General features: G+C 41.3%; 1 protein-coding gene across 1 annotated transcript in view; it reads right to left on the bottom strand.

Moving 5' to 3' along the window:
• The window catches only part of DYRK4 (dual specificity tyrosine phosphorylation regulated kinase 4), a 38,930-nt gene that overhangs the window by 4,288 nt on the left and 19,325 nt on the right, over positions 1–15,317 (bottom strand). The window contains exons 9-16 of the mRNA XM_088669989.1: positions 14,505–14,668; positions 13,293–13,429; positions 11,258–11,398; positions 9,088–9,226; positions 6,871–6,958; positions 5,175–5,347; positions 3,128–3,188; positions 2,121–2,250 (exon numbers count right to left, since the gene is read on the bottom strand). Of these exons, the coding sequence (XP_088526115.1) occupies positions 2,121–2,250; positions 3,128–3,188; positions 5,175–5,347; positions 6,871–6,958; positions 9,088–9,226; positions 11,258–11,398; positions 13,293–13,429; positions 14,505–14,668 (1,033 nt within the window). The remainder of the gene's footprint in view (positions 1–2,120; positions 2,251–3,127; positions 3,189–5,174; positions 5,348–6,870; positions 6,959–9,087; positions 9,227–11,257; positions 11,399–13,292; positions 13,430–14,504; positions 14,669–15,317) is intronic.

The raw sequence follows: 15,317 nt of genomic DNA on the forward strand, positions 1-15,317 counted from the left end.
TTTTGAGTATTTGAGTATTTTCAGTACTCCGCGGACCTGTCTAGAACGGATTAATCCACTTTCCATTACTTTCAATGGGAAAGTTCACTTCAGGTTAAGTACGCTTCAGGTTAAGTACGGCCTTCCGGAACCAATTACACTCATACCTCAGGTAAAGTACGCTTCAGGTTGAGTACTCCACGGACCCGTCTGGAACCGATTAATGCACTTTCCAGTACTTTCAATGGGAAAGTTCGCTTCAGGTTAAGTACACTTCAGTTTAAGTACTCCACAGACCGCCTGGAACCGATTAATCCACTTTCCATTACTTTCAATGGGAAAGTTCGCTTCAGGTTAAGTACAGACTTCCGGAACCAATTGTGTTTGTAAAGCGAGGTACCACTGTAATACAAACCTAGGTGCATATGGGGATTATTACTCACGTTATCCTACATGTGACAGCACACGAAAACACCACATTCATATGGTATGACCTTACTGCACAGTAATTGCATTTTCACAGCAGTTTCATCACTGCACGTCACATAATTCACTCTGCAAAAATCTGAGTGTCTAATATATAGGCACTGCACCCCAAAAAAGGCAGAGGACCTTAGAGCCGGAAAGCAGGCAAAATGAAGAGGAAAGATAGATGAGGGAGATCAGTTTGGAAATGCCAGAATGCATAGGTAAGTTTTTAACAGGCATTGAAAGGAGTCAGGTGGGTCCTGGGAGACAGAGCTTCAAGAGCAATAGATCTAACTTTAGCCACCTTTGCACCCAACCACCAATACCTCCTAAGCCACCAAGTGAGTGTGGCCTTACACTTCTAAAATCATGTCTTTAATTCTGCCAACTCAGCTCAGATGCTGACTGTGATCCCATCTAGTATCACCCTAACTTAGTGGTTTTAAAACTTGTCTATCAACGGACCTCTTCCCTGCATGTCTGCCATGGGGTCCAAGCAAGTTTATGGAAAACATAAATAGGATAACTCTCCATTAGCACATGGTGTGAACCAGCCACTTGGAACACATCCAATATGTTCTTTAAAGTGGCACATTCTCTTTTCCATCTGTTCTTTATCTTTCTTATACAATTGTTTGTAATAATTTTGAAAACTCTTCCTTATTTCCACAGGGTTCTGTATTATCTTCTCTTCCATCTTGATGTTTGTTATTGTATTCATTTTTTGTCTCTTCTTCAGCTGCCATGCAAGCAATTTCCCACATTTATTGGCTGATTCAAAAGTCTTTTGATTCATCATTTTAACCTTCCATTCTATTTCTTGATTTAATATCTGCGAATACTGTACTCGTAATAAATTTTATACTTTTTTGAATCTGCTGATTCTTTGGATCCGACCTTAATTCCTTCTCTTTATCCTTTAATTGATCCAATAGCTTTTCTTTTTTTTCTCATTTTGTTGCTTTTTCATTATTGCATTTTGCTGTATCAGAATTCCTCTCATGACAGCTTTACTTGCATCCCAAATCACCCTTTTGCCCATTCCTGTCTTCAGATTAATTTCAAAATAGTCCTTCAGGGTTTTTTGGGCCTCCTTTATTACTTTTTCATTCCTCATTAAGATGCTGCTTCCTTCCGCAAAACATTTTCATTACATACTCTGGCACTATGGGGAATCAGCAAATCAAACATTGCTACCATAACACAGCCCTAGACATTTACCAACGCTTAAGGACAGAAAAGAGGGACGCGGGTGGCGCTGTGGTCTAAACCACTGAGCCTCTTGGGCTTGCCAATCAGACGTTCGGTGGTTCAAATCCGCACAACGGAGTGAGCTCCCGTTCGGTCCCAGCTCCTGCCAACCTAGCAGTTTGAAAGCACATCAAAGTGCAAGTAGATAAATAGGTACTGTTCCGGCGGGAAGGTAAACGGGGTTTCCGTGCGCTGCTCTGGTTTTGCCAGGAGCAGCTTAGTCATGGTGGCCACATGACCTGGAAGCTGTCTGCGGACAAACGCTGGCTCCCTCAGCCTATAGAGCGAGATGAGTGCCGCAACCCCAGAGTCCTCTGCGACTGGACCTAACGGTCAAGGGTACCTTTACCTTTGTAAGGACAGAAAAGCAGGGTTTAAGAGCCTATATATGCAATGGGCAAAACAAATGAAAGCTATCTTACACAAGGCACTTTTTCAGAAAATCCAGAAAGGCACCATCATATGTTTTCAATACAGCGCTCAGTTCCTTTGAGTTGGGGTTTCTTATTCTCCCCCTACTATTTGTAAGATTCTTTGGAGTACCGCTGGAATCTTTAAGACAGAAAAGCAACATTTTAAAACTGTATACACATTTGCATAATATTTAAAGTTTTGATGCTGGAAGAGTAAGTCCACAGAAGATTTAAGACTGCCCAGATAATATTTATTTAGAACAGGGATGTCCAATGCTGTAATGTTGGGATCCACCCTATTCAGTTGGAAGTGCATTTTGCCATAAAAACCAATTCCTTATTTTTATGGTCAGACACCCATAACCCGCTTGGTCACTCTTAATTTGCATATAACCATATATATTCACATTATTTGGTTACATACATTGAAGAGTTTTATTCTTGTTCAGCTGGTTACGTTTGGTGTGTTTCTTAATTTAGAAACTGACTTGAATAAAGCAACTGCATATAATATTATGGAACATATAATATAGAAAGTTTTAAAAACAAACACCATTCTTCTTCTCTGTGCCATTTTTGTGTGCTGTATGGGCAGATTATTTGCATTAGAGTTGACATCAGCTGGAACATTTTCAAGCTAAGGCTTGATATTTTCCGTCTCGACAGACCAAAGCTTGGCAACAGAGCCAACATGCCCACTATAGTCCGAGCCCAAACTGCAAAAGCAGGCTAAGCATCAGCACAAACCCAGATGGCATGATAAGAACAACGAGCACTAAATGAATGTGGACAAGCTGCAAGACCAATCCCTAGTCTGCACTGAGCTCTTAATTCCAAGGAAACGAAACCAAAGGCGGCAGCCTTGAAATCTCTGCCACTCGAGAAGCTGGGGTGTGTATCTAGAGCATATAAATATGCATTGCGCAATACAATATGAAGGTCTTTCTTCCACAAATGCCCTATCCACCATAATGATGGGCACTATGCGAGTAAGTCAATAACAGCAAAGGACTTACCAAAGAACGTCCGTCTTCTTGATGCACTCTGAATGAAATCAGCTGGTGGAAGACCTAGTATCTTTAACACACACACAAAAAGTCAGCCTGAAGAGCAGCTCTGTTAAGTATATAACAAATTAATGGTCTTGCACCTTTAACATGAAGGACATGTTGATAGGATGGCTGGGCTCTTTTTTATTTTATTGCAGTCAGCTGAAAAGTGGCAGGGGGCGGGGATACCACAAAAAGTAAAAAAATAAGGGTTCTGAGGAACTCATCAATAGTTCCAATCTAACTGGAGATTTCTACCTGTACTGGATCTGATACTCTTCAAAACACTGTTATCAATGATTAAAAAATGAAAGTTATGCCTGGGACAAAACTGGGAGGGAGAACTAATGTATCAGAAGACAGAAATAAAGTTCAAAACTATCTTAAAAAACTGGGCTGGAACTAATAAAATCTCTGTACACATCTAACCCAATTTAGAAACTGACTTTTATAATCAAATGAGAGTGTATCTGTTAAATCAGGCATAGGCAACCTTGGCTCTCCAGATGTTTTGGGACTACAACTCCCATGATCCCTGACCTCTGGCCCTGTTAGCTAGAGATCATGGGAGTTGTAGTTCTAAAACATCTGGAGAGCCAAGGTTGCCTATGCCTGTGTTAAATGGTACATTTTGAGTTTCATATTCTTCGCAAAGAGTGCTGCCCTCCTTTTTCTGGGTCAACTCTATGGGCCTGTTGCATGCTAAAAGCCCCTAAAGGGGCTTTTAATACTTGGGAGTTAGAGTGTTTAAATCACTTCACACACATAATCTTCTTGTAATCCTTGAAACACCCAACAGGTCTATGTTATTATCCCACATTTCAATTTCCCGTCACTAGGTGATATTTTGGTCTTTGTGTTCTGGGTTGTATGAGTTCCTGTGCGGATATTAAACATTTTACAGACACTCTAATGCCACTGTAATGCCACTTATATGCAAGCCATTTTTGCAATGCAACATTTTATTTCATAAGGACATATTTTGTACAGAAAACAATTTTGTGTGTGTGTGTGCATCTTCTGAGACAAACACTAGCTAAGTTGTTTAAAATGTTTGTAGTAGACATCATTTTTGTTGGACACACTGAATTCCTCAGACTTTAACAGAGGAGCACGGATAAAATGCACAGGTACCGGTAATGAAAGAGATACCTTCGTTTCATGTGAACAAGCATGACTGAAACCTGGTGAGATGAGGCTGATAACCTATTCAAAAGGCATGGATCAGACAGAAAGGAGGAGAAGTAGCATTGCGTGTAAAGGATGTGTATGCCTGGAAGGACACCCATGACTTGGAGCACAGAAGGCAGGTTCAGAGTATTGGGGCGCTGCAGATTGTTGGGGACGGTATGAACTGTGACCACACTTCCATGGGGTTGTGTCTCTGGAAAAGTAAACCTCTGCATGCCATCTGATTCATATTGTCCCACCCCCTGGCTTTTTGCAGGAAATCCCGAAAGCATCTCTCACAGATGGCTGTCCAGCCTCCAAAGACCTCCATTTAGGGAGACTGCAGCACCTCTCAAGGTAATTGTTCCCATTGCCAAATGCTGTTACCATTAAGAAGTTTCTCCTGAGATCTGCCCTCCTGTACCTTAAGTCCACTAGACCTAATCTTGCCTTCTGGAGTAGCAGGCGACAAGTCCTTGCTTGTTTTCCATGTAAAACCCTTTCAGATATCTGAAGAATGCTATCACCTCAGCCTTGTCTTCTCCAGGGGAAATCAGCCCAACCTTCTTTCAACCTTCCACATTTGTTGTCCTGCTCTGAACACTCCCAACATCTACATATCCTTCTAAAAGTGCACAGTTTTCCAGGTGAAGCCGAACTAGTAAGGAATAAAGTGGAACTTTGTGAGACAAATCTTAGAGGAGTTTCAAAAACTACTTGCGATGTTGCAAGAAAGAAAGAAATCCCCTTTGTGAGCATGCGCAAGTTCTTGTGTATAGCTAAACTTGTTCTTTAAAGCCTGGGTTGTTTCTGCACACCTGCTAATATTAAAATCAGAAGTTACCTCCATAATGCATGCAAGCTGCTCCACTTCATTCTCTCCAGGAAAAAGTGGGTACCCTGTGTAGAGTTCAGCCATAATGCACCCTAGGCTCCACATGTCAATAGGGGTTGCATAGGGGTGACCAAGAATCACTTCTGGGGAACGATAAAATCGACTCTGGACATATGTATACACTGGAATAAAAAGACAGGGGGAAAAACACTGGATACATAAATTATCTCCTCTTCCATTGCCACCAATCCTCTCCTCAATGCAAGCCCCTAAGCTCCTTTCTTAACTCCCATCATTTTGAGGTTTCCAACCTTTTTGAGTCCAGAGGTTTCCAACCTTTTTGAGTCCAAGGCTCCCTTGACCAACTACATTCTTTCTGCAGTCTATTTATTTATATATACTTTTCTAGAAGATAGTGTGTTGAACCAGGGATCAGCAAACTTTTTCAGTCCACTGTCCCTCAGACCTTGTGGGGGGGGGGACTTTATTTTGAAAAAAAAAGAATGAATTCCTATACCCCACAAATAACCCAGAGATGCATTTTAAATAAAAGGACACATTCTAATCATGTAAAAACACCAGGCAGGCCCCACAAATAACCCAGAGATGCATTTTAAATAAAAGGACACATTCTACTCATGTAAAAACATGCTGATTCCCGGACTGTCCATGGGCTGGATTTAGAAGGTGATTGGGCTGCATCCGGCCCCCGGGCCTTAGTTTGGGGACCCCTGTGTTGCACTATCAATATAGCAAAAGTTCATATTCTAGCTCACAGGTTTTCAACCTTTTTGGGTCCACGGCTCTCTTGACCAACTACGTTCTTTCTGCGGCACCCCTGTGGGGCTCAGGAGCCCCTTGACTGCAGAGCTGGCAGCCTCTCACCCCTTTTTGAACACCCTCCCTTGTGGAGTGTTCCCTCAGCCTCCTCTCCCCTCTCTCGGGGAGTCCTCTGGGCAGCAGCCCCCACCGACCCTGGGCTCTCCGCTGCCCTATCCACCCCAAAGAGATGTGCCTCCTCACACTGTCCCCCCAGGAGTTTGGGAAGAGGATGCCCCCAGCCTCAGGGGCCCAACAGAGACTGGCCAAAGGTGAACATGAAGCCAGCACCTTACTCACCTGGGGAGGCAGCAGTGGGCGCTGCCTGGCCTGTATGGTGGGAAAACTCCCCTTCAGCACCGGGAACACAGCTCCCAGGCAGGTCTTGCACACAGTAAGCACAAGAAAGGCCACCTGCTTGCCAGGCATCCCACTAGTTTCTCCATTCCCAACTGCAAGGGCTTGCGGACTGGCCGGCTGGGCACCCTGGCCCACTTGCTTGCTTACTTACTTACTCCAAGGCCGCCTCAGCTCCCGGCACTCCCCGCCGCCCCAGAGCCAGCCCCAGAGACACCATTCAGCTGAGGAGCTTGTAGCCAGGGTTGCTGCAACAAACAGCCATGCGAGCCTTTGGGAGGCAGAGATGTGAAAGGGCATCAGAGGAGGGAGGGAAGGAAAGAGGGACAGAGGCCAGTGTTGATTTCCCTTTTTACTTCAAAAAACTATTTGAAAAATTCATTGTGCCTATGTTTCTAACGCCCCCATGAGCTGCCCCAAGATTATAAATTTCATACTGAAGATGTGAAGTATGAAGTACATAAGGAAATAAATCAAAAATTAAGAAATCTAATAAAGAAAATTACATCTACTTGGCTTTTCTGCAAACCTCTTTGGTGTTCATAGCAGCTTGATCCAAAGTCGATAACTTTAAATGAAACCTGCCCAGGCTGGGGTTGGTTTATTAATATGTTCTCCTAAAAGGAGGGAAAGCGAAGAAGGGGGAGAGAAAATATCAACACACACCTATCAGGTTAGCAAACTAACGGCAAAAACATTTTTACAGGAAAAAACAACCCGCCTGCAAATATATGGTGGGGTCTGGTGAGAAATCCCAGCATCTTTGACCTTCTCCTTTAGGTGTGACTTATTTTGTGGATGAAGTGTTCATATAGGAACGCAAAGGTCATTCATTTGCTGATATATCCGCAAGAACTCAAACAATGCTTATAAATTATAGGTTGCCATTTTGCTCTCATGGCTACATTCTGAAGAAGTATTGACCATTCCCTAGCACCTTGGAATGCTTAGCTCAGAAGGGCTGGTTAGTCAGCCACACTGAGAAAATGCCTCCCTGAGACTTTATCATGTTCCCTAGGAGCCATGAAAATTAGCCCCAGAAAGGGAATCAACTGTTGCATACCTATAGAGGGGCCACATAAACCTGCTGGGCCAATCTGGGAAGGAATCAAAAATGCCTCCCTTGATGGGGGTCATTTCCACCCACTTCAGATCTCAGTTCTCTAACATTGAGCATATAGAACTCTGCATGAGCAAATATACATTTTTTTTATACACCGAATGGCACATTTAAGCCAGGCTAAGGATGGCAGCTTCAGACCATCTTTTGCGCTCTCCTCATTCACCCTCATTTGGAGGCTGTGAGAGATTTTACTGTCTTGGGCTCCATGATCATTGCAGATGGTATTAAAAGACGCCTGCTTCTTGGGAGAAAAGCAATGACAAACCTAGACAGCATCTTAAAAAGCAGAGATATCACCTTGCCAACAAAGGTCCGTATAGTTAAAGCTATGGTTGTCCCACTAGTGATGTATGGAAGTGAGAGCTGGACCATGAAGAAGGCTGATCGCCGAAGAATTGATGCTTTTGAATTATGGTGCTGGAGGAGACTCTTGAGAGTCCCATGGACTGCAAGAAGATCAAACCTATCCATTCTGAGGCTCCAGTAATTTGGTCACCTCATGAGAAGAGAAGACTCCCTGGAAAAGACCCTGATGTTGGGAAAGATGGAGGGCACTAGGAGAAGGGGATGACAGAGGACAAGATGGTTGGACAGTGTTCTCAAAGCTACGAACATGAGTTTGACCAAACTGCGGGAGGCAGTGCAAGACAGGAGTGCCTGGCGTGCTATGGTCCATGGGGTCATGAGGAGTCAGACACGACTAAACGACTAAACAACAAAAGGATGGCAGCATACCAATTACAAGGGAAAGTGCTTTTATATAGATGGTGTCTCATAGAAAACAGGCCTTAATTAGGAGCCTGTACTAGAGGAAACTGAAATAAGCTAATGCTTTGGTCTATATATTTGGTCATATGACACTCAGTGATTTGGAAAATTCACTGAATGGTTAAAGCTTTCCAAACATCACTGCTGCATCAACATAAAACAGCTATTGTGATGTTAAACGCTTAACCATATGAGAGTCATCTATACCTCATTGTTTCATCACTCCCTTTAACTTTCATTGAGGTCCGAGTTGCAAGCTAGACATGACATTAAATAGTGACAATGGGAGTTTTCCTTCCAATGCAAATAGCAGTTTCAGAGGTGCATTTTTTTTGGCCAGGATAGAAATCAAGAAGATAAGGGTTAAACTCCCCTTTGCTGCTTCCAGCAATTATCACCCCCAGCACCTACTATTTGTATTTTTTTTAAAGTGCATGTTAAATGCAGATACACACATAATGTCCAATCTTGTTTTGACCTAACTGACCCCATTCATTGAAATGAACTCATCACACACACACACACACACACACACACACACACACACGGGAATACTGAAATGCCACAGACTTAACCTCCATTTTGCAGTAGAATACACAGAATATGAAACAACACAGTTTGGGGGGGGGTTTACATATTTTTTTCTACTCCTTGGTGTAAATAACAATCCATAATGTGCATGAGAGTTAAAAATTAGTCACTGACAAGGTACCCAGAAGATCTTAAGTGAAGGAGAGAAAAAGAATGTACTGTAATGTAATTTTGGAAACAATATTTTTTTGTCTTGTCTAAAGACTTGGACTATGCTTCATTATACAAAATCTGCAATGATATATAAAAAATGGCTGTACTTACAGGCTTTAGATCACAGTGAATAATCTTTTCTGTGTACAACAACTGTAAGCATCTTAATATGCACAGGGTGAATCTACGAATCAAACCCAGCGTAAAACCTTGGAAATTATTTTTCTTGATTAGTTCATACAAATTTATACTGTGGGATGAGAAAAACGAAAAGCATTTACACATTATACTGTGAAGAAATTTAAACGGCAGAAAAAAATATATTACTTTATTTACTACTTCTGACTGAAAGGATAAAATCTGAACACACATTTTCCAAGGCACTTAAAGTCCAAGACTGAATGGATAAAATCTGCACACAAGGCACTTAAAGTCCAAGACCATGTCAGAATATTTACATCCTTCAGAACAAAAGTACAGTGGTGCCTCGCTTAACGAATGCCCTGCTTAACGAAATTTCCGCTTAACGAAAGGTTTTTTCTAGCGGAGGTTGCCTCGCTAGACGAATTCGTTTTACGAAAAATTTGTCTAGCGAATCGCGATTTCCCATAGAAATGGATTGATATTCAATTAATGCGTTCCTATGGGCAAAAAAGAAAAATTCCAAAAAAAATTCCTATGCATTCCTATGGGATTCGCTAGACGAATTTTTCTTTATAAGAAAAGACCCATGGAACGAATTAAATTCGTCTAGTGAGGCACCACTGTATGGCTATCTAGTTACATCATAAAAGTTTCAGCATCTCTGATGGCAGCCGCTGAGCAATGATGGGTGGAGTGAAAACTGAATTGGGCAGGTTACCATGCATCAAAGTTGCTCAAATGCCTGGGTAGGTTCCCTTAATGACTTCTGATTTTTATATAATTTATTTATTAAATTTTCACCTTGATCTTCCTTCCAAAGGAGCCCGTGGCTGTAAATACTTTGAAAGTTTCATTAAAAAAAAAATCACTTCCAAGGTGTACAACACTGGAACACCATACAAATCTTCCTGGTAGGAAATTAGTTCTACCATACCACAGCAAACTGTACCAGAACACCTTGAGTTCTGTGAAACACCCTCCCAGCAGATGTCAAGGCAATAAGCAATTATTTTACTTTTAGAAAACAACTGAAGTTTTTAGGGAAGTTTTTAATGTTTGATGCTGTACTGTTTTTAATATTCGGTTGGAAGCCGCCCAGAATGGCTGGGGAAGCCCAGCCAGATGGGCGGGGTATAAATAATAAATTATTATAGAAAGGGTCCTCAGATGACAGAAAACCACAATCTTTCATTATGGTTATTTAAAAGAATAGAATTGTAGAATCGTGGAGCTGGAAGTGTGCAATGTAGGAATTTAGTGCAATGCAGGAATCCTGACAAAAGCACCTATGTCAGATGGCCATCCAACCTCTGCTTAAAAATCTCCAGTATCAATTTCAAATCATTCTCGTGTGTGTGCATGTGTATTCATTTTAAAGATTCACTATTATGAATCTTGCTAATAACTGGGACTCACATTTGGGCCTGTTCCCCGCGGATCCCATGGATCAAGGGGCATTCAATGGGCTACTCCCTTGGGATGGGCACAATGAATGATGCCTGAATGATCAGGCTCCATATAAGGCAGTTTCATACGTTCAAAAATTATAAGCAGATCCGCAATATGCAACTTGATACAGATCAATGATCAGATCTCCATTCAATAAGGGGTGGCTCGAATAAAAAATTCAAAAATAATTGGGAAAAATTTGGAATATATGTAAAAGAGCTTGGGTTAAAAACAATATTTCTTGTAGAACTCCCAGAAGGAAAGTATTGGAAGCAGCAGAGATGTGAACAAATTTGAAGCCAGGGAGGAGGAGAAGGGGAAGTCGAATTGTAAAGAAGATATGAATATGAATATGAAAATGTACAAAGCAGGAAAAATGATGCAGTAGAAGACAAAATAAAGTATGCTGGAAACGTACATGATTGTTTATCTGTATTTTCAGTTGGTTTGTATTTTAGTTGGATGTTTTGTTTTGTTTTATACTTATTTTAAAATTAATAAAGATTTTTTTAAAAATTTAAAAGATCAGATCTCCATTATACTGCTTAGAGAGATGCCTATGCTTGTGGAACAGAAATGTGAATACTTAGCTATTGCTTCCCCTCCCATACCCCCATCTCTAATTTAGGCATGAATACACACAACGGTTTACATAATTGCTATTATAGATAAGGAAAAGTTGTCTTACCCTAAAAGTTCAAAGGAAATGCAGAAATGATTACGGAAGTAAAAATATTCTTTCATGTGGACGACATTGTGAGCGTTGTCCTCATCCTTTTGCCGTAGAGCACTGAGGATGCTGACTTCTACCAAGGCTTGATTATGAAATCTAAGTGCAACAGAAGGGTTTTGGTTTTCATTTTTTTTACACAAGCTGATGCCAGAAGCTAGATCATTCCCGTGTGTTGTTGAAAACAGCACTTATGACAATATGTCTTGTACTTTGGGATTGTTCTCCCAAATGTGTTTTCAAAAGCTGGTCCTCGACCGTAATAAAATTATTCATTCATTCACTTATGACAAATTACTCTTAGTGCCCTTCAGCTCTCTATATTGGACAAACAGGCCAAACCCTACGCCAAAGGATAAATGGACATAAATCTGACATCAGGAATCACAAGACAGAGAAACCAGTAGGAGGACACTTCAATCTCCCAGGGCATTCTGTACAAGATCTCAAAGTAGCTGTCTTATTACAGAAAATTTTCAGAAACAGACTGGAAAGAGAGGTTGCTGAATTGCAACTTATTACCAAACTTAAAACCATGGAGAGACCTGGTCTGAATAGAGACATTGGATTCTTATCTCATTATACATGATAATGCTATTTTTGGCCATCTCACCCCTTGCTTTTTCCTGTAAGACCACAGTCGTTAACAGTCAACAGGTTTACCACACCTATCAGCCAATCACTCATTCCCGCCACCCTTCTGAGTAATACCCCTCCCTACCCTCTGACTATACATAGGGTCTTCTGGTGACTTCTGTTTCAGTGTATCTGAAGAAGTGTGCATGCACATGAAAGCTCATACCAATGACAAACTTAGTTGGTCTCTAAGGTGCTACTGGAAGGATTTTTTTTATTTTGTTTCGACTACAGCAGACCAACATGGCTACCTACCTGTAACTACTCTTAGTGCAGGCACACTACACAAAATGCAAAGCTGAATGTGATGTTTCTATACTTGTCTGATCACAAGAGGGCTTGTCCCATGTGCACTATGTGTGTTCTTCATGTGTTTAGTGTGAAGTCCAAAAGGGGCTTCTAACCATGTCCAGCAGTTAGAAACCTCCTCAAGATCTTCACACCAAGAGAACAAGAAGGACATACGTTGAAAGAAGATTGGAAAATGTTTATTGAATATACGGGGGAGAAATTGTATACACTTGAAAAGTTTGGCAGCGTTAAGATAAATTTGACAGGGCAAATAAGCTTTGATGGCTGTAATAATGGAATACTGAATGGTTTAGTTTATGTAAAATATCCAGGGAATTATGTCATGCAAAATGAACCATGGAAAGGGAGGAAGGGAAGCCACTGATATTTTAAGGTTGTTTAAATGAATATTCTAAAATGTAAAACAGGAAAATTAATAAAAAACTATAGAATTAAAAGATATAGCCCTCAAAATAACTTACAATTTTGAAAACCTGAATATGAATTTTGTTTGTTTAGTCAGAAAGCTGTAACAATATTTTCTGCAATTTCTTGTTAGCTGAAAAATTTGTGCAGTGGTACTTTGACCTATAGAGTGAGATGAGCGCTGCAACTCCAGAGTCATCCACAACTGGACCTAACGGTCAGGGGTACCTTTACCTTTTTACCTCGGTTTAAGAACAGTCCTGTTTACGAATGATTCGGTTTACGAACTCCGCAAAACCAGAAGTAGTGTCCCAGTTTGCGAACTTTACCTCGGTATAAGAACAGAATCCGAATGGTGGAAGGGCACCGGCAGTGGGAGGCCTCATTAGGGAAAGCGCACTTCAGTTTAAGAACAGTTTCAGTTTAAGAACAGACTTCCAGAACGGATTAAGTTTGTAAACCGAGGTACCACTGTACTGCTTTTCTGACTAAACACTAATTAAAACCACTCCTATCTTCTGCTAAAAAAATAAAACAAATCACAATTAAATTAAAAAAATTAAAAAATGTCTTTCTATTCAACTAATATCTAACATTGTGGTATTTTGATAAAGTTTATAAAACTTTTGACATACCGTACCTCTTTTTGTTCCTTATTATTTTCACTGCTACTTTTTCACCTGTCTTGTGGTCCAAGCACTTCACAACATGCCCAAATGACCCTTTCCCAATAACAGCCAGTATTTCATATCTGTATGCGATATGATCACTTAGAACCTATACAAGGTGACAAAAAGTGGAAAGCAAAAGTAGTACGTGCCCTTGTATCTCTGGTGCTAAAAGGACCTAGGGTCCTAGTAGATCACAAGCTGAACATGAATCAACGGTGCAATGCAGCAGCGAATGCTATTCTAGACTGCATTAACAGACGTCTAGTGTCAGGATCAAGGAAAGTAATAGTCCCACTCTATTCTGCCTTGGTCAGACCCCACCTAGAGTACAGTGTCCAGTTCTGATCACCACAATTTAAGAAGGACATTGACAAGCTGGAACGTGTGCAGAGGAGGGCGACTAGGATGATCAAGGGTCTGGAATCCAAGCCATATGAGGAACGGTTGAGGGAATTGGGCCTGGATAAGAGGAGGTCAAGAGGAGATATGATAGCCATCTTCAAATATCTCAAGAGCTGTCACATGGAAGATGGAGCGAGCTTGTTTTCTCTAGCTCTGGTGGGTAGGACTAGAACCAATGGCTTCAAGTTAAACAAAGTAAATTCCGACAAAACAACAGAAAGAATTTTCTGGCGGTGAGAGCTGTTTGACAGTGGAACGGAGTCCCTTGGGAGGTGATGGACTCTCCTTCCTTTAAAGTTTTTAAGAAGAGGTTGGATGGCCATAAGTCATGGATACTTTAGCTGAGATTCCTGCATTGCAGAGGGCTGGACTAGATGACCCCCGGGGTCCCTTCAAACTCTACAATTCTGGGATTCAGTGATTCCATGAACAAAACACAAGTACATGTTCCATGCATTCACCATCCAGTGACACGTGGGTAGAAGGATCACAGGGATTAAAATAAAGACTCTGGCTCAGACCAAAATCTTCCTTCTCCTTCTAGATCAAAATCCAAGCTGAAGAAGAATTTGGGGCTGTAAATGCTCATCTCATCTTTGAGGTGAGCATTATGAGTCCCCAAGATTCTTATTTCTGAGCCAGGATTTATGAAACGGAATGAGAAAATTACTCTTCACTTCCTCTCAATGGACAGCTCTCACACAAGATGAACACCAATAGTTGTGCATTGTTTCCATAGTCACAGATGCCAAAGCAATACGGCACTTTCAGCCTCTTACCTTTTTGTAGGAGCCATGATCATCATCATAGGAACTGTTGTTCTCTGCATCAGGATAGCCTTCAATCTTTTTAGCTCCCAATCCAAGAAACCACAGCTCTCTATATTCCTTAATCTCCCGTTGTTCATACGTTGTTAGCTGGCTCTTAAAATGTTTCAAGGCTTCTGATTGGGAGACAAAAATCAAACACTGAATACTGGATATTGTGTTTATTTATATATTCTGCCAAGGAACCCAAAGCAGCTCACCATTTAAATACTAACTCAAACAGATTGTACATAATATTGATAGACCAATTTCAAGAGCCGATGGCACTATCTTCCTGGCCTGGACTTCTCTTCTCTGCATTCACATAACTTAACCATCATGCAGGGAATAAATAACTCATTTCCTCATTCTCCCCCATCTCTCAGAAGGTACTGTTTAAAGCAGTTCCCAAAAAATGCTGGCTATGGCTGCTGGAAGTTGCAGAATAAAAACATATGGAGAGCACCGGGTTAGAGGAGACTAGTATTAGTGTCCCTGCATCAGTGAGCTCAGTAGGCAATTGCTATTCTTATTATCCCTGTAGTGCAGGGGTAGGCAAACTAAGGCCCGGGGGCTGGATCTGGCCCAATTGCCTTCTAAATCTGAGCCACGTACGGTCTGGGAATCAGTGTGTTTTTACATGAGTAGAATGTGTGCTTTTATTTAAAATGCATCTTTGGCTTATTTGTGGGACCTGCCTGGTGCTTTTACATGAGTAGAATGTGTGCTTTTGTTTAAAATGCATCTCTGGCTTATTTGTGGGGACGCCCACAAGGTCTGAGGGAC

The sequence above is a fragment of the Zootoca vivipara genome, chromosome 5, assembly GCF_965207765.1.
Source record: "Zootoca vivipara chromosome 5, rZooViv2.hap1.1, whole genome shotgun sequence".
NCBI lineage: Eukaryota > Metazoa > Chordata > Lepidosauria > Squamata > Lacertidae > Zootoca > Zootoca vivipara.